At 40.0% G+C, this 20,093-nt stretch overlaps 1 protein-coding gene across 1 annotated transcript; it reads left to right on the top strand.

Annotated features, from left to right (window-relative positions):
- The first annotated feature begins 980 nt into the window (after positions 1-980).
- Positions 981-9,743, top strand: LOC143018442 (uncharacterized). Its single transcript, XM_076173811.1, has 7 exons — positions 981-1,082; positions 3,184-3,317; positions 4,074-4,260; positions 6,158-6,265; positions 7,267-7,514; positions 8,008-8,103; positions 9,363-9,743. Exons 3-7 carry the CDS (start codon positions 4,080-4,082, stop codon positions 9,564-9,566), a joined length of 837 nt encoding a protein of 278 aa, XP_076029926.1. The 5' UTR covers positions 981-1,082; positions 3,184-3,317; positions 4,074-4,079; the 3' UTR covers positions 9,567-9,743.
- Positions 9,744-20,093: the final 10,350 nt, after the last annotated feature.

Genomic DNA, 20,093 nt, shown 5'->3' with positions numbered 1-20,093 from the left:
GCAATGTAGTTCAGTTCGAAGATTTAAAAATCATTCAGATAAACACCTAAGCAAGATGCTGTAATGACTATAATTTCTTTTATATTATTTGTTTATTTGTTTTATTATCATTTGTCTGCTTACTATTATTTTCTTGATTCGCATTTATTATTAGTTATAAGTCAATTTATCATTATTTACTATTTTCCCGTTTGCTTATTATTTAGCTAAACCTATTCATTTATTTATGTATTGTGTTTATCATTCACATTATTATAGTTTTTATGTATTCATTTATTTGTTTATTTATCTATTTATCATTATCATGATTTCTTTCGCATCCGACCTAGATATGGACCAAAAAATCTACTGTCGGCATGCTTCGCGCTTGTAATCCTTTGTAAATTAAAACTAATGGAGAGAGTGCCAGCCCACCGGGACGCCATCACCAGATGGAAAAGAAAGGATTTTGCAGGGGATATGATCCTCTCCGACATCTAATTCGTAGGATCATCAGACGCAGACAAGTATCGTTGGCTGTTCATTGCATATTTAGAAAAGTAGTTGTCTCTTTCTTTTTAATCGTTGATAAATTGACTTTATGATTTGCATTCCAGCACAATTTGCTTGTATCATGGAAATCAGCGATGCCAAATCTCTCACCTTGCGTTTGTTGCAACGCGCTAATTGCCAAGACGTGGCACGTGAGTTCTGAAATCAAAGACCATTTTCACCTCTTCCCTACCGAGTGAGACGTTTTATTCTACTTTTCCTGTCGTTGACCTATTTAATTCATCTACGTGGTGCCTTTTGCGTGGCGAAGACGTTAGTTTGTTTCGATTATTTTCTTACAAAACGGTTGTCATTTCTTTTTCTTTTTTTTTTGTTCTAAGTTCTCCCCTAACCCCTCCCCCAAGTTATTATTTTCATACACGTGGCTCCATCTCACTAGGGTCACCGATAACTAGAACGACTTCATTCGTCACCCAGACCCATTCAGTGTCGCTGTGCTTCTCAGGAAGGCTTCAGAATAGGACAGAGCCTCGAGGGGGGAGGATCATCTGCTACTGCGGTGATTTAGGCCTCTGATCAGGGATATCAAGGTAAGCGTTGACGTAAAGGATACTAGACTCAAACAAGTCCTTGGATGATGCATTTGCATAGATCGGTTTTGTGCGCTCAGGGCAGGTTTTATTAAGATTTATCGTCCATGTCCCTCGGCAAGATGACGACACTCTTTAGGCATTTTCGGTAGTATTCTTAAAAAAAGATTCTTTCCTTATATAAATCTTATATAAATCCTTGGAAGGGAAAGATTTATATAAGGATAGATTTTTTTAAGAATACTGCCGTAAGAATCTTATGGCGGTATTCTTAAAAAAAAGTCTTTCTTTATATAAATCTCTCACTCCCAAGGATTTATTTAGAATTTATACAAGGAAAGAATTTTTTTAAGAATACCACTGTTCGTTCTGGTTGACACCGGACGATTGTATTCATTCAAGGAAAATGTATTGTTTCAAAAGCATCAAGGAAGATGGCTCATACTCTCCACTAACTGCATTGGAGTCTTTTTCTTGGCTGAAAAATGAAGGTATTCACCACTGATAATGAAAGGATGACTTGAAATACATTTAAACCTTTCACTGTGCATGGGGGTTTCCCCTCTACTGAATAAAATCGCCTGGTGGGAGCCAGAATGAAGGTGCAAGGTGTACCGTTAAGTCATTATTAGTTGGGAAACTGTAATGTTATAACACATTTGTAAATATACACTTAAAACCCCCAAAATTAATGTCAAGGGCGGTCGGACAAAATACCACTAATTATCCATCCTTGACCCAACCACATCAAGGGCATGTACACTGAGCCCTCCTATTTTTTCCCCGTCCCGTTTTTATGTACACCTCACTACCTCATTTGTACCTGCACTCTATCTTCTTGTAACCACTCTGCTGAAGAGGACCACAGATAGTAGTCGAAATATACGGATCTCCTGTACTTCTGATATCATTTCTCCCATAGTGGGTTTTAAGTGTATCATTATTATTTGTGAAGAAGTTAACGGTACCTGCTCAGATGAAAAATGTGAGGACAAATGGCAACCTTTGCGAATGCACATCTGTCATGGAAAGGAGTAAACATCCACCATCATAGATTTCAGAACAAGAAGCAAGAAACTTCGGAAAAGATATCATCGATAAATGTAGATAAGAGCCTTGATGGTTTCGTAGGTTAGGTTTGACATCAGTAAACTGAAGCGCGGGGAAATAACCTCAAAGACAAAGTCTGTGTGGATGTAACAATTTATACTGAAATAATGAACAAAACTTCCAGTCAGTTTTCACTAGAGAAATTTTAATTTGTAGAAGAGAAGGGTGAGGATGAGAAAGTTGATCTAAGAATATTAAAGTAGAAATGATGGAAATATATACATTAGACGTGAATTACAAACATTAGTAATATAAGTATATAATTTAGACGCTGAATTACAAACCGAATATTTAAAATATGGAAATAGAACAAATGGCAAACAAGAGTCATTACCTAACTTTACGTTCATTAGAAAAACTGTCGATTAATAAATGCAATTCATAAGTTGGGGTTGAATTATTATACTTGTTTCATCATCCCTCATGGGGATCCAAGAAAAGAATGGATGGATGGATGGATGGATGGTGAATGGGAGTGGTGTATGTGAGGATGAAATGGGTGGGAGTGGATTTATGTCTTTGACTTTGGCTACCTACCTTGTAAGGGATAAAAAGCCTTTGGTTTATGTATGTATGTTTTTTTCTCGTACTTATTTCTAGGCAAGCAGATTCACGTTCTGATTAGGGTGGGAAACTGAGAAGGATAAAGCCCCTTGTGTGTTTGTCAAGACAGTGTTTGATTGGTTTAGTGTATTGATTAGGTCAAGAACGCTCTGTGAAATCTTAAGAAGGCGAAGTAAACGAAAACTAAGTTCTCAGCAGTTGCGTGTCGGGTCTCGCATTTTAAATTTTAATGTCAGAAAAACATGGCACCTGGGTACATATCAAAGGAGGAAAGCTTATATAAGGAATCTCTCAGCGTTTTTCGGACGGCTATCAGGAAGGAAAAGATCAGTAAAACCTGGGGACCGAACCCGGGCCTTCGTATTAGTGAAATAAGATTGTGAAACAAAGGCGCCGATCTCCTTAGTAACATTGATTTCTTCCGCAGATGTGTCCAAAACCAGAGTACAACATTCACTTCAGGGAACGTCATTGTAGTGATGGACTTGAGTCTGTGTGTTAACTTCTTCACCGAGGTCACGTACTCTCCAGATACTGTTTTGGTTCACGATTTAAGCTCAGGTAATTTCAGTGTAGCGAATTATATGTATTTATATGTATATGTATATGTATATGTATATGTATATGTATATGTATATGTATATGTATATGTATATGTATATGTATATGTATATGTATATGTATATGTATATGTATATGTATATGTATATGTATATGTATATGTATATGTATATGTATATGTATGCAATAAAAACACTAGGAGCGTGTGTTCGCAAATGCGTAAGTAACCTAGTGGTTACTTACGCATTTGTGAAGACACGCTCCAAACCAAGGGTACAACTAATTTTGAGAATATTGCACGGGACAATTTACTACCCAAATTTAACTTGATCTACCTTAATCTAGCCAAGCCAATACAAACCTAACCCGACCTAACCTAACCTAACTCAGCCCAATCAGGTTAGGTTGAGAAAGAACTCCATAACACCAAAGGATTACAAATGCGGAGCATGGCGACAGGAGACCTTTTGGTCCATATCTAGGTCGGATGCGAAAAAATCATAATAATGATAAATAAATAAAAACTATAATAATGTAATTGATAAATAAAATACAAATAAATGCATAGGTATAGTTAAATAATAAACAAACAGGTAGATAGTAAATAATAATAAATTGACATATAACTAATAATAGATGAGAATCAAGCAAATATTAAACAAACAAACAAATGATAACAAAACAAATAAACAAATAATATAAAGTTTTATGGTGAATTTGGCAACGTTGGCCAAGACAAAACTTTTATGTTTACAGGATAAGATGGCGCCCGCGTGTCTTATGATCCTGATTGTTGAGCTTCTGCCTTTGTTCTTCCTCTTGGGTCGGGCGCAGTTGAACTACGCGAAGTACGTCCTCTGGATGCCACAAAAGCGAGGGACGTCTCTCTTGGGCACATCCCCTGCCACCTCCAAGATCTGGTGCACAACAGCCTGTGCTTTATGTAAGTGTTCTCCCTTCTGATACTGACCTGACCCTTTTGTTGAGCAGAAGTGATTCCTTTGGTTAGGTCAGCGTTTCCCTGGGGGTGCTGAAATAAATCTAGGAGGTGCTGGGAAGTGCTGAAGTGTTCTCCCTTCTGATACTGACCTGACCCTTTTGTTGAGCAGAAGTGATTCCTTTGGCTAAGTCAGCGTTTCCCTGGGGGTGCTGAAATAAATCTAGGAGGTGCTGGGACAATACTTCACCTCACTTTCCTTTATCATTCTAATAATCAGATGTTAAGCAGAGTGCAGATTCAGAGGATGCTAGACTGCCTAGACCTGAGTGCAGGGATGCCTTCAGGGTCGGAAAAAGGTGAGAACCGTTGGTCTTGATGAAAACCGTTTTGGAACAACCCGGAATTGATATGTAAGTGATCCATTCCAGTGAAACGGTTGAACTGATGCCTCGGAGTCAGTCCCAACGGGTACCGGTGACTGCCACTTGCCATAGCCGCTCGAGCGAGCACAACAATTCAATCTTTTTTTTTTTTTTTTTTTTTTTTTTTACTGGAGTTGAGCAACTACCGACAAAAATATCGCTTTGGTCGTGCACCCTCGAGGTGCGCGTGACCTCGATCTTGTCTTGTCACCACGGAGGCCTGACTTCGAATCCCGATGGCTACCGGTGACTACCATTTTCCCTGGAGGCCCGAGCGCATAAGGGCGGGGGGGGGGGGGTGGAGTAGTGACTCCTTCGGCCGTTGCTAAGAGTCACTCGCCCGAGGACTTCTCCACTCTACCAACATCAGCACCAACGGACACTCCTCGTTCTTTCGCGAAGATCAGTGTACTCCGACAAGGCTTAGAACATAACATAGCATTTGGAATATGCTGTTTCCGTATGGTCACCGAATCTCATTAAAGACATTGACAGACTGGAAAAAGTACAACGGCGAGCCACAAAACTGATTCCAATATAAAAAATAAATCATACGAAAATCGACTTAAGCACATGAATCTGTTTTCCCTAAAAAAACGTAGACTCAGAGGTAACTTGATACATGTCTTTAAGATTTTAAAGGGAATTGACAACATCAAAAGTGACCAAATTTTCACATTGAATGAGAACCAAACAAGAAACAATGATCTCAAACTGTATGGAAATAGATTCAATTGGGAAGTAGGTAGAAACAACTTTGCCAACCGTGTAGTTAATGAATGGAATAAACTTCCTGCACAGGTAGTGCAATGTAGTTCAGTTCGAAGCTTTAAGAATCATTTAGATAAATACCTAAGTAAGATGCTGTAATGATTATGATTTATGTTATATTTTTTGTTTTTGTTTTGTTATAATTTGTCTGTCTGATTTTCATTTATTATTAGTTATATGTCAATTTATTATCATTTACTATTTACCTGTTTGTTTATTATTTTAACTATACCTATGCATTTATTTATGTATTTTATTTGTTATTTACATTATTATAGTTTTTATTTATTATTAATATGATTTTTTTTTTTTTTTTTTGCATCCGACCTAGATATGGATCAAAAGGTCTCCTGTCGGCATGCTCCGCCTTTGTAATCCTTTGTAAGAACATAAGAATGAAGGAGACTGCAAGAGACCATAAGGCCTACACTAGGCAGCTCCATATCCATCACCACCTGTCATCCCCATCCATAAAGTTGTCTAACAGTTTCTTAAAACAACTGATAGTTTCAGCGCTCACTACATGGTTACTAAGTCTATTCCATTCGTTGACCACCCTATTAGTAAACCAATTCTTGCCTATTCCCTTCTTGAATCTAAATTTGTCCACGTTTAAATCCATTACTGCGAGTCCTGCAGTAATAGATGGATACAGAGAATTGGCTCTGTCAGCTGTGCCTCTGAAGGTCCCTCTTTCTTTCTTGCAGTCCCGGGGTGCAAGGCGCTCAACTGGCATCGCGTCTCGGCCACTTGCGAACTCCTGTCCTCCGTGCAAACCTTCGAAGACGACACCTCCACTGACATCTACGTGCCAGGTGAGCGGGGCATCCCCCTCCTCTCTCTCTCTCTCTCTCTCTCTCTCTCTCTCTCTCTCTCTCTCTCTCTCTCTCTCTCTCTCTCTCTCTCTCTCTCTCTCTCTATCTATCTATCTATCTCTCTCTCTCTCTCTCTCTCTCTCTTTGAATGTTCCGTGTACAGAACACGATGAGCATATACCTGCTGCATACGAGTATGTATACATATGCATACACGCATATATCGGTGAAGACATGCAAATGTACTGTATGTGTGTGTGTATATATATACACACACGTATATAAAGACGTAAGTAATAACTCTCGTTATATATCTTTTGTTCTACCTGTATATTTGTATTTGTATTTTTGTAATTTATTTTGTAACTTATATGTACCAACATTTGTATTCATTATTGCAGAAATTTTGTCAATCCTGATGATGTCTCTTTGAAGACGAAAGCTCGAGAATATTAAATGGAAAACTATGGAGAACTTGTATCAGCTCACCCTACAACTGGAAAAAAGTTGATAAGACAAATAGAAAACATTAAGAAAAAGTTTAACAATTGTCAGAATGCTGTCGTATTTAATTCTACTTGCATAAATATATATATATATATATATATATATGTATGCATATATATTTATACATGTATATATATATGTATATATATATGCATATATATTTATACATATATGTATATATATATATATATATATACATATATATATGCAAAGAAATCACAAAAACACCAGGTAAAACATTTTTTGCAGAAACCTCTGGGAAATTAAAAATACGGTTACCGAACGTTTTCGTCTATTTAAGACGTTAGGTAACTATTTTTAATTTCCTAGTGGTTTCTGAAAAAAGTATACATACATACATATATATATATATATATATATATATATATATATATATATATGTATATATATATATATATATATATGTATATGTATATATATATATATATATATATATATATATATATATATAATGTTTCCTCTTTTTTCTGTAGATGATCTCTTATTCTCGTGGACGGAGCTTAGATACAGCTGTAGCACTTGTCAAGGACCGTCTGTAGGAAAATCTGATTGGGTGCTGGACTGCCCAAGGCCGGACTGGGCATTAGTGGGTGTAGCCACGAAGACTGACTGGACTGACCTGGACTACATGATCTGTGTTCGTATGGAAGGCCAGACAATAGAACAAATAGACGGAGGAGTCATCGCTAACGACAGAATATGTGGAGTCGTCATGAATCTGGTGAGGTGACTTGTCATCGTACTCTGATTACGAAAACTTGTTTTGTTATTTGTTTTAGAAAATAATTGTTAAGAAATGCCATGTAAGGGGAAATACCAATAGTGAGGAGGTCTTTACTGGTGAAAAGATTTGATCGTAAGAAGTTTATCAAGTATGTAGGCGAAATTAAACAAAGGTTACAAATAAATATAACTCGAGAGAGACGGATGGAGGATTTCCTTGATAGCAAGGATATTGTGCGTGATAGAATTTTGTCCAAAACAGACATAAGTCCTACAATGGGGAAGGATGATGGTAAATGAAACAGAAAAATACATACACAGAAATATAAATACATATATATACACACATAACCATACCCACATAATTGATTTCGTCCATGTTTTTGATCAAGTTCTAACAAACGAATAATTGAACCAAGAAAGCATTCAAGTTGTCGACATTTACTTCTCTTTCAAGATTCGTGGCTGACACTTTTTTTCTTTCACTTTAGGACTGCATCATCACCGGCTTGTACCACTCCACCATCGATTTTAAGTCACCAGGAACCCTTTCCTACCAATGCAGGCAAATCATTGCTTCGAAGAAGGTAAGCAATCGCTCTTATTCATATCTCCCTGTGACCCTAATTTTTGTACGTTTCGCTGTAAACCAGCGCTTCTATACTTTGGAGACAATAGCCCGACAAAGAAACATGGAGGTGGAAAAAGAGAGATTTAAGGACAGTAGAAAAGGGGGAAGGATAATAAGTAGATGTTAAAAGAGACCATCATTCTTCTTTGGGTGAAATTCTGTCTCCAATCATAAAAAAATGCTGCGTAGCTCCGTCACCAAAATCTCTAAAACTCGTGAGCGGGCAAAGTTTAATGGTGTTTATTTTACTTAAAATCCGTAAGGCAGAGGCTGCTGGGCACAGCTTTACAGGTCGTTTCTCCCGGAAGGACTGAGGCAGAGCATTTGATATTTAACAACGACTTCGGACTGAGGCAGAGCATTTGATATTTACCAACGACTTCGGACTGAGGCAGTGACCAAATGCGCCGGAGCTTCTGAAACTTGTTTATGCCTTAATGAATAAACGAATAGATGATAATTAAACAAACAAATAAAGATAAGTAAATAAACACGAATAAATGAATAAAATTCCATGAAACAGGTGTGAAATCTGTATTTACTCAGATAGGACCAAATTGCCTATGAGTCATAGATAAGCACCTAAGCAAGATGCTGTAATGACTGCCATTTATTTTATATTATTTGTTTATTTGTTTGTTATTATTTGTCTGTTTGTTTATTATCATTTGCTTGATTTTCATTTATTATTAGTTATCTGTCAATTTATTATTATTTACTATTTACCTGTTTGTTTATTATTTAACTATACCTATGCATTTATTTTATTATTACTTATATTATTATAATTTTTATTTACTTTTCTTTTGTCTATTTATCATTGCTATATTCTTTTTCGCATCCGACCTAGTTATGGACCAAAAGATCTCCTGTCGGCATGCTCCTCTTTTGTAATCCTTATGTCATTCACAGTAGTCAGTCCATTTTCTTTCTCATTTTGAAAGTTGTACATATGTCTCCTAGTTCCCATTTAAGAGGAATTGTCTTCGTAGGGACTTTGTGATAATCTTAGTGACCGGTTGGCATATCTCCTCAGAGCATTCTCCACCCAGCTTGGTACATAGTGCGGTTCTACAAACCTTAGTTTCATTGAATCTAACCCATCAATTCTTTTACTTCTTATTTTCCGTCTTATCTATGTATTGTCCGTTTATTCATCTATATACCTATCTGTGTATCCGTCCATTTCTGCAGTGAGTCATCCTCCTCTTGCAGGTAAACTACAACAACTGCTTTGAGGCTCCTGAGACGGTTGCGAAGCTTCCCGGGACGCCTTCGGCCACTTCGCTGAGCCAAGTCCCCCCGAACTCCAACGTGCGTCTTCGTATGTGTCCCCATCAGACTGTCATGGGCGAAGTGTACTGGCCTTCACCGTACACTTCCCTGAAGCTTCTGTGCTGCTCCACATACGATCCTTAATGTCGTGATAGAGACGTTGCGTCTGATCTCAGAGAGCTTTTTGTTCACGTGGGGTTTCAAGCATGGGAAATGAGGTCTTTTCCTGGGGCACGTTTGCACCTTTAACGTTCATGCTTTAATGTGTTTTGGTCTGTTTACGGCATTCTGTTTGTAAAGACCTGCACAGTTCTAAATAAAAAGGACATCAATTACGTGTTTCATTTGTCCCAAATATCTGAATGTAGAGACATATTTTTTTTTTTTTGGATGGGAATAGTTAGCACCCATCAGATATATAAACACTTTGGACACTTAACCTTTCGCCAAATGGCATTTCGCTAAACTCCTTTTAAGTTAAACATCTTGCCATACTCCCTTGTGTTACGTTACGTTAGGTTAGCTTACCTCAGCTTAGGTTACGTTAGGTTAGGTTAGCTTGTCTTAAGGAGTTTTGCGAAATGGGAATTGACCATATGAATCATGTACACATTGTAAATAATTATTTTCTACATATCTTTTTTCGTATTTCATAACAACATTTTCATCTGTAAAAATTCTAACGTCATTTTTGTGTCTTTGTTTACATGAAAAGTTACAATAAGGTATTGTTGTACAAATATTTCATGACTCCGAACGGTATTTCGTAAACCTACTTTTAAACATTTGAAGAAACTCTTTTCCGCATTTTTTTCAGAAAAATTTACGAATTATTCTTTGCTCTGTCAAAAAGAAATAGTTTCTACATTCTTTTCCGTGTTTCTTTACAAAGAATATCTTGAGATTCAAATCATATTTGTAAAAGTATGCTCGACATTTTTTCTGTCATTGTAGTATGAGGCGTCTAGTGTGAGTGCCGATTGCACTATGTTGGGAAATATTGTATAGTGTATGGAATTGTAATAGCGTATTGAATTGATGTACATGTAAAGAGATGTATTACGTAGAAGTAACGGCAATTACGGCCTGTGAGGTTGAGCACCTAGTTTTGAGTCGTATGTAACATAAAATGGAAAATGTTATAGTATAAGATTGATGGAATATAGTGGTCCAGTGTGTATAATAAAATAAAACAACATTAAAGAAACACTAGAGAAGCAAAGAATGTTAAGTAGATCATGACTTATTTATTTATGGTCCCTCATAAATAGACCTAGATCTTGTACTCCGCCAAGAAAGTCGTGCGAGTTTTCCTCCGCATGATTGTAATGAGAGCCGTCCTTTTGTGTCTAGAACATTGAGCTGTGAAGATGTGTCCATTACCATAAGTGTCTGGGGAACCTGTCGTTGGTAAGTGTTAATTAAAAAGGTATATGCAATCTGTATGAAAGAATAATATGATGTATTCACATAATGTAGAAGTTATAGTAATGTTTGATGATTTCGGTTTCGTAGAATGTCCGTGGATGGGAAGGATAAATCTTGATAGAAATGGCGGAATAGGATAAACATTATGGTAAACTAATGACCCATCAGTGTATGATGATGATACGTGATAAAGTGCATTCAATAATGTTATTAATTGTGATAGGTATATAGAATTAACCAAGGCATGTTGTTTATTGTGTTCGTGTTTACAGACACGCTGTCTGTACGAAGGAAAATAAACAAAATAAGTGCGTGCCAGATTGTCTGCCTTTCCCCATCCCTCTGCACCTTGAGCCGCCTACTTTCGTGGCGTGGCGTTAACATCTTGAATAGAAAGGGGAAAATGCTGGCGTCAGGCGTGAGCCATTTTGCCCCTTAACGTGTAAGGACCTAAGAGCCATATTTCCGTGCCGAGGAGGTGTGGTATTTACCCCCTTTTTATTCCAGACGCCTCAAATTATTATTGACCTCAAAAAATATTTCATAATCCGTCACGTGATCAATGAGTGCCCTTTCCCACAAGCAATCCTGTTGTGTGGCAATTTGTATCCAACATATAAACGCTTGCAAACCTTATACCTCCGTTCTACCACAATATTGAAACAACTGGTCAGAGCGTCACTGCTTACGGCGGAGGCCGAGGTGACGGCAGTACGACCCTTACCACCAGCGAGTTGGACCAAGGGCATGGTTAATCAAATTCTACGCTACAAAGTCCTCTGTGAGGGGCACCGTCCTAGCCTCCTGATAGGGGGGGGGGGTCGCGAGGTTAAATCGAATTACCTACATAATTATATCCTGTGGGTGGATGGGCCAGAGTTCCAATGACCCTTCCCCTACACTAAATCCGGTTGTGGGTAGTCAGACCTAACTTCTCCACCATCCACCCTAAAATTTCTTTCTATTCTCAACTACTTCTGCCACCGTTTCCTCTAACCCCGTTTGTCCATATTTTCCTGGGTCTGCCCCTTGGTCCCCTGGGACCCATTCCTTGCATTTCCTTTATGTAGATCTTCCGCCATCCTTTTCCAGTCTCCTCGCAACGACACAGATATTTGTATTATTCTGCTGCGACTAGCGCCGGGCCATTTTATTTGGTTGGAATCAGTATCTCTTGCTGAAAGGGTTGGAGCCAAGGAATGAGTAATACAAACATATGTGCGTATGTGCAGTGTCTTTATTGCAGCGCTTAAGAAAACAGTCTGTTTGGACAAGAACCCAGTGTGTACGATGCGTTCAGAAACAGAGGGGCCTCCCCGCCGATTTTACTGGTTTCGAGTTGATAAGCACGGAAAACACGATAAAATGCAAAACTTTAAGAGCGTTTTTCTGAAAACTACCCTTAGTCTAGGATGCCCATCTGTTTCTGGATGCTTCACATTTTCCCTCAAGCCATGGTAACTGCGAGTTGTGGGGAAAGGATTGCGGGGGAGGGGGCGGGGACGGTGACGCTTGTCGTGGGAATTGCCTTCACCTCTTCCTCCACGGCGGCGACGACGACGTTCCCTCGGCTGAGTAAAATCTGAAGACTGCGTCGACGCAGCCATGGTTTCGAGAACTCGAATCAATCGGGCTGGAAGGTCTTTAGGTCCCTCCCTCCTTCACTGCGGTGTCCTCATGGATGAAGCCATTTCCTTCTGGTGGAGGCCGCTCGTTTTCATCTCAGGGCAGGCAGGACCTTCCGGGGACTTGTGGGTCCGATGAAGAGTCGATCCCTGCTCTCGCTCCTTCCGTGGGGCCCTCGTGAGTGGTAACGATGTGAGCGCGCGCTAGCAGTTGGCTGCGGGACTCACTCGATTCGGGACATGGCTTTTAGGCACCAAGATCTAAATATACCTAGATCTTGTTAGGCACTAGACCGCTTCAAAGAACGCGTCACAGCAAAACTTGCAAAGGCTTGACTGATATCATTCACGGAAATATGCTATAGTGGAGAACAGTGCATTCCATAAACGGTGTGTCAGAACTTCACCTCTAAAGTTGTGCACCGTGGAAGAAACACACAGAGCTTCTAAAATGGAGTGGAGTATGTTGGGGATGGAATGGGTGGGAGTGGTTTTTATGCCTTTGTTTTTTGACAGCCTCCCTTGTGAGGGGGAAAAAGCCTTTGGTATATGTATGTATGTATGTATATAGTAGAGGAAGCTGTGTAGTACAATGAGTATCAGTTTTTTAGGATTGTAAGAACAACTTGAAGAAATTCCATGACACGTGGCAACAGTGCTTTTTTCCCCTCCCATATTGCCATGACGCCGAGGGGACACGGGGGAGACATGTGGGATGGGTGATATGTAATCCTTTCTATGATCCTAGAATCTAATACACATTGTACTATGCAGCTGCCTTTACTATATACCGAATACAAAAAAAAAAAAAAAATCAAATAGCACATACAAGGGAAATGAGAGAGAGAGAGAGAGAGAATAGTTAGTAGTAAATCACAAGGTATGCCACACACTAAACGGACTTCTTGGAGCGCGCGGACGTATTGATCCAAAGACCCTCTTGTGGACACGGCTGTGCGCGTACAAGTTCAATAGATTGTCTTGTGAGTCTACATTTCACTAGTTCCGATGCTGACACTTTTTTCATTTTAGGGCCGATAATGTGACACTCAAGTTCCATCGACGTCTGCAGAGGTTGATTTGGTATTAGTAGACCTGGTGTATTGCGAAGCACTAGACCGGTTCTGCCATAACTCTGACGTCACAAAGGGTGATACCACCGCCAAAATTGCCTGGGTTGAAAATGCCAACGTAGCTCCCAGTCATTCCATTCTCACTGCGAAAGATAACACTCGCACCTGGTGGTGGAGGGCCCATGAAGGATCCGAGATATTTGTATCCAGTGAAGTCACCGGTAGGAGCGTCCGTGTCCCCAATCCAGACCTGGAACAAGAAACTCAGAAATGAGAAATTCAAAATGTGGTTCCGGCAGTCACATTTACAAGAAATACCGCGGAGATACGTATATTCATTGTGGAAAGTCAAGGACTCATGTGGGTCACAGTTTCTTTACAGTTCACTCATCGGTAACCGTCTCGAGTACATAATCATCAGGACAGAAACATTCTCCACCAATCAAGATACAGCGATTACCGAACTACAACTTCCCTGCAATCACTAACCTCAAGGAAAGTGGTAAACCAGTAGGCACCCTCGCCTAAGAGGAGAGCTTCGACCCTGTAGATGCGGTACATTGCCCCCAAATCGACCATCCAAAAGATTTGCGGCAAACCGGTGGCGGAGGAGTAACAGCAGTCTGTGCCAATCGAACACGCAAACTCGTCGTTTGCGTACTGCTTGTACATTGAGCTAGGGGTGGAACAAAAGACACAGGTATAGACACCCATAAAAGTGTTGTTCATGATCGTGCAAAGTCCGCTTTCCCACAATTCTTGTTTCACTCTGACACTAGGTTTTCCGTGTGCTTTACAAATATGCATATATACATACTTATACATATATACTTTATCCTACCTGTTCACAGTAAGTAATGTACGTGCGTGTTGGAAATGTTGAATTAGTATATATGAAAATACTTGAAATGCTAAAGGATATGGAGAATGAAAAAAAAATGATATGAATATGAAAAGTGACCTTTCACAAGAACCTAACGACCGTAGAAACAGGCCCGTTGTGTTTAAATTCAAGGTACTCAGACAAGAGGAAGACTCACCCGTATGGTTGCGAAGCCTGTGATGGTTTTTGGAAGGCGACGTTGGTCAGTGTTTTTTCGGTGGTGTATAAGACACCGGTTTTCCCAAAGATTTCCGAAGCGTTTGAGTTGATCCCCTGGAGACAATGACAGTCTTCCCCTGAGGATCAAGGAAAGAATAAATTGTATATAACGACAACAAGGTAATGTCGTAGCACATTGGTAAAATAATACTAATGACCCACTTTCACAGAAGTGCTGAAGAGGATCACAAATAGTGATCGAAATATACGGATCTTTTTACTTTGGCCTATTCTTCTCTGAAAGTGGATCATTAGTATTGTATATAAGGGTTTGGGTCACGTAACAACACATCAACTGAGTCGGACGGTAACTGACAGGAATTGAATACCTTGGTAGTCTATTGCTGCCGCTTGTATGGTTCGACAGATGATGCCACATTCAACGATGGATCGTGTCCTCTGGAGCAACAGGACTTCAGGATAAATGGTGGAGTTCAGTGTCACATAATTTCCTTTCAACCGTAAGATGGAGGTGTCCGTAGTTATGAAAAAGACCGTGGAGAAGAAGACTTGGAGGAAGAGGAAGGGCACCGTGAAACGGGAGGCGGAGGGAGCCATGGACGCTGTGTGGGTCTTCTCGTGTTTCTCGGCACTAAATGAAGGAACTTCACGGTTTCAACCCTTGTGACATTGTTCGCATGTTGGGGCCGTTATGAACTCACAGTTAATTACACTCGTGTTTGAGTGTCCGTGAAAAAAGAAGAAGAAAAAAACCTATCCAATTTCGATCCAATTATTCTGCTGAGGATTGCATGTATTGTATTCTAATTTCTGTTAACATTACGTAGATTATAGGTCTGGTGTAGACATGCAGGAAATTCAAGTAAATGCGTAGTTAGAATTCTGTATGTGTGTATGTACATGCGTGTCAGCGTGAATGTTCTAGAAGAATCAAATTGCCATTCTGTTTAAGTAATTATCATTTATTTTTATAATGCGAAAGTTGAATAAATGAGATAGGTTATTAATATGATCAAAATTTGAATTATTGTATAACTGAAATACGACTGAATGTAAATTTGTGTGTGCAAGGAATAATTGTGGAAAATGAATGATTAGGAACCGCCTTTGGGCACGCGAAGATCCATCTTCCTATTAATCTCCATCCGCAAAGTCAAGCGATGCATATCTCTCTTTATGTGGCTGATGTACAGTTTCCTGCAGATGTCCTTCTGGGACTAGTCACTATGTAGCAATATGGGATTAGCGTCTTTCCCCAACGTCATGACATTGCTTCTGGTCGTCATTTGATTCCAGCCCTACATTTGGCGACTATTTCTCAACCACCTTCTACACTTCCCACTTGTGCAAATCCCCCCTCCCACAGCATGCCAAGTGTGTCAGTTCCCACTATTGTTGTTCCACCTGCCCCCTCTACCTGGAGTTAGACAACTCAAACAGAGAGTACTTCCTCCCTATCTCCTCTAGCTCCCACTTCCCAGGACACTGTACAGCCATCGTCTGAACCTTCTCTTCAGAATTCACTTCCTCCTTCTAGTGAACCTACCTTGCTCAAAGTTTCCTCCCGTACAAAGCGATTGCGCTCTTCTCGCATGCCTAAATCAAGAAAAAGGAATACCAAATGTCCTTCCCCTTCTACAGAATAGCATTCTCTCCAACAGAAATCCAGATTTCTCCTTCCTTGGATGAATTAATAATTACATCCTCCCCTGTTTCCGATGTGCTTTCCACAATGTGTCGCACTACTCATGCAGTGTTAACAAGAACCGTGACTCTTCCACCACATGAGTATTGCAAAGTGCAGCTTCGCATTTCCCGAGCTCTGGAATGCGATGTTCTCTGTATGCCAGAATCCACACGTGTCAAAGGCATATCACTGACTTCAGCCTTATGCACTACCTCCAAGAAAGGTCATACTTCTTTTCTAGTTGCCAATGACACTAATGCTCCTCTCCACCTCAAACTTGGTACAAAGTTATGTGATTTTCTAGTGTATTCTTCAAGAGTAAAAGTCATTGATGACCAAAATTCATCATTGAAGCATCTCACTTCAAACCCCTTGACTTCCCCGATGCACAACAGGATTTAATTTCCTCATGCAATGCCTTTCGCCATCTCATTGCTTTGCCAGATGAATCCCTAGATTCTACCGATCTCATTCACCGCCACATTCCCCTTCGTAATGGCTCTAAACCTTGCTACATTCCGGTTTATAGACTGCCGCATAGTAAACGTAAGATTGTGGACAAGCTCATTGCAGACATGCTTGCCCAGGATATCGTGGAACCGTCCATTTGCGAGTGGAACTTTCCCCTATTTGTTGTTCCCAAACCAGATGGTACATTCTGCCCTGTTGTTGATTTTAGAGAGCTTAACAAAATCACTGTCCCCGAAAGGACGCCCATTCCCGTTCTCCAAGAAATCCTACATTCTGTTGGTCGGAATAGCACTGTCTTTTCAATTTTAGACCTAATGTTAGGCTATTTTCAAATTCCTCTTGCTCCGGAAAGCAGACCTCTAACAGCCTTCTGTACCCCTTCTGGTCATTTCCAATTCAAACGTTTGGCTATGGGTCTCACCTCTGCTCCTTCTGTCTTCACACGACTTATGCACACCGTTCTTGATGGCTTATTTGGTAATAAAGTCTTTATGTATTTGGATGACATCATCATAGCTTCCAAATCCTTACCTGACCACATTCACACCCTTCAACAAGTCTTTTCTCGTCTTGCTAATGCCAATCTAAAACTCAAACTAAACAAATGCTCCTTTCTTAAGTTAGAAATTCGTTTTCTTGGACAGGTCCTCACTTCCAATGGCATTCCTACTTTTCCTGATAAAGTCAAAGCTGTTGCTGACTTCCCTCGTCCAACGGACCTTGAGCACCTTCGCTCCTTCCTTGGTCTTTCAGGTTATTACCGTAGGTACATCCGCAATTATTCAAAAATTGCAGCCCCTCTTACTTCACTGCTAAAGAAAGATGTACCTTTCCACTGGTCGTCTGCCCAGGAACAAGCCTTTATAGACTTAATGAATGCCTTTACCCTATTGCTTTTGCCAGCAGACTCCTTAACAAAGCTGAACGTAACTATTCTGTCACAGAAATTGAAGCACTTGCTATAATATATGCTCTTCGACATTTTAAGGAAATCATTCTAGGCTATCCTGTCACAGTCCATACAGACCACCAGGCACTTCTTCAACTTTTCGAAGGCAAGAACTTGTCCGGGAAACTTGCTCGCTGGTTCTTGACCATTCAAGAATTCAATCCCACCTTCTCACATGTGCGTGGATCAGCAAACCATGTTGCTGACACACTTTCTATCAATTTTGCTGCTATCAATTCCCTCATTCAGCCAGTTACTCCTACTCATGCGCGTATACAAGCAGCTCAAAGATCCGACCCAATGTGGAAACGTGTGATATTTTCTCTCGAGTCAGGAGATACATCAGATCTTACAGACTTCCCTACCTCCTTGGACCACTTCAGACTTGTGGATGACGTTCTTTATCACCAAACCACACTTTCCAACAAGCATGAACCAAACAGACTTGTACAACAACTCGTAGTTCCTTCTGACTTAGTACCTGAAGTTCTGTTCCTTTTACATGATTCTCCACTTGCTGCACATCCAGGTAAAGACACATGCTTAACACAGGTCAGACTTCAGTATTTCTTGTGCTAACCATAAAGGTCATATTCAGAGTAAAGTTCCCATGTTGAAATACCCAATCCCTAGCAAACCCTGTGATATGGTTGCAATTGACCTTCTCAAATTACCACTCACTTCTAGTGGAAACCAGTACCTGTTTTGTGTGTGTGGATAATTTTTCTAGATTCTGCATACATGAACCTATTCCAGACAAGACTGCGACAACAATTGCAAAGACGTTCATTGACAAAATTATTTGTCCCTTCACTACTCCCAAAGTTCTTCTCTCTGACAATGGCACGGAATTCAACAATGAGATTCTTTCAAATATTTGCAAATCCTTTCAAATAACAGAATGTAATATCGTTGCATACCACCCCAGTTCAAATGGCCTTGACGAACGCCATATCAGAAAGATTCTCAATGTTCTCCGACACCTCGCTTCTGACCTCCATCTCTCCTGGCATCACCATGTCCCTATGATTCAGTCTTGCCTTTACAGTGCCATCAATAGGTCCATATCAGAGTCGCCTCACTTTGTCATCTTTAGTTCCGACAAGCGACTCCCATATGACCTTCTTGCTTCAGAAATAGGTCCCATTTACAACTTTGGTGATTTTGTAAAGGTTTCACTTTCAAATTTCAGCTCTCTTCAAGAGAATTACTCAGTCTCTTTCTGTCGCCAAAGACGAGATGGCCCGTTTTCAAAATAAAAATGCGAGAGAATCTAACATTGCAATAGGTGACATCGTATATGCACACAACCATTCTCCATCTTCTAAGCTTTCATCAAAATTCCTTGGTCCCTTCCGTGTTCTCGCACTACAACCTACAAACAAAGTCAAAGTAAAACACATTCAGACACAGAATCCATCATGCACCTGGACACCCTTAAGCTTTTCTCTCGAAGTGTAGTCTGTGACAATGACCCTCCGACTCCCACAGAACCCCTTCCTCCCCCCCTCCCATTTCAACGTCCCCTGTCTCCCACCCATATATTCTTCGCAGCCGTCATACTTTTTTAACTTTCAAACCTTATAGCTACCAAAATGTTCACTACCGTCCTTTCCAGTCTTTCATGTTATTCCATGTATATATATAATGTCCCATATGCCTGCATGTTCTAATTCAATATTCTTATGAAATTTTCATTGTACGTCGCTGGGGTCAGCTCCTGATAGGTGGCCGAGCGTTTATTGTATTCTAATTTCTGTTAACATTATGTATAGATTATAGCTCTTGTGTAGACTTGCAGTAAATTCAAGTAAATGCGTAGTTAGAATTCTGTATGTATGTATGTACATGCGTGTCAGCGTGAATGTTCTAGAAGAATCAAATTGCCATTCTGGGAAAGGAGATGTGGGTCTTTGTAAGTGCATATGGGCCTGGCAGTGAGAAGAGCGTGGAAGAAAGGGAGGCCTTTTGGATAGATTTAAATGAGTGCATAGAGGGTTTAGGAAGAAATGTCAATGTAATAGTACTGGGAGACCTTAATGCTAGTGTAGGAAATGGTCCAATCGATGGAGTGGTTGGGAAGTGTGGAGTTCCAGGAAAGAATCGTAGTGGAGAGTTGATGGTGGAAATGTGTCTAGAAAGAGAGTTGATGATAGCAAATACAGTGTTTCGGAAAAAAGTCAAGCATAAGTACACATGGGAGAGGGTGGTGGAGGGAAGGGTGGTAGATAGAGCGCTAATGGATTATGTAGTGGTAAATAGGATTATGATAGGAAGAGTTAAGGATGTACATGTGCTAAGGGGAGAGGGTGGGGGAATATCAGATTTTTTGGTGGAAGGTAAGTTGAGAGTGGAGGATAGATGGAGAAAGAGGA

This window comes from Oratosquilla oratoria, chromosome 34 (genome assembly GCF_046742065.1).
Source record: "Oratosquilla oratoria isolate Oo_2021 chromosome 34, ASM4674206v1, whole genome shotgun sequence".
Taxonomy (NCBI): domain Eukaryota; kingdom Metazoa; phylum Arthropoda; class Malacostraca; order Stomatopoda; family Squillidae; genus Oratosquilla; species Oratosquilla oratoria.
The sequence above is the reverse complement of the archived record's forward strand: the minus strand, read 5'-3'. Positions and strand labels throughout refer to the sequence as shown.

What these genes read in the sequence shown, in the direction of transcription:
- LOC143018442 (XM_076173811.1), top strand. Translation starts at nt 4,080, where the DNA reads ATGGCGCCCGCGTGTCTTATGATCCTGATTGTTGAGCTTCTGCCTTTG. An exon ending in CACAACAGCCTGTGCTTTAT is followed by an intron (nt 4,261 to 6,157) that starts GTAAGTGTTCTC and finishes TCTTTCTTGCAG; the next exon opens with TCCCGGGGTGCAAGGCGCTC. An exon ending in AAATCATTGCTTCGAAGAAG is followed by an intron (nt 8,104 to 9,362) that starts GTAAGCAATCGC and finishes CTCCTCTTGCAG; the next exon opens with GTAAACTACAACAACTGCTT.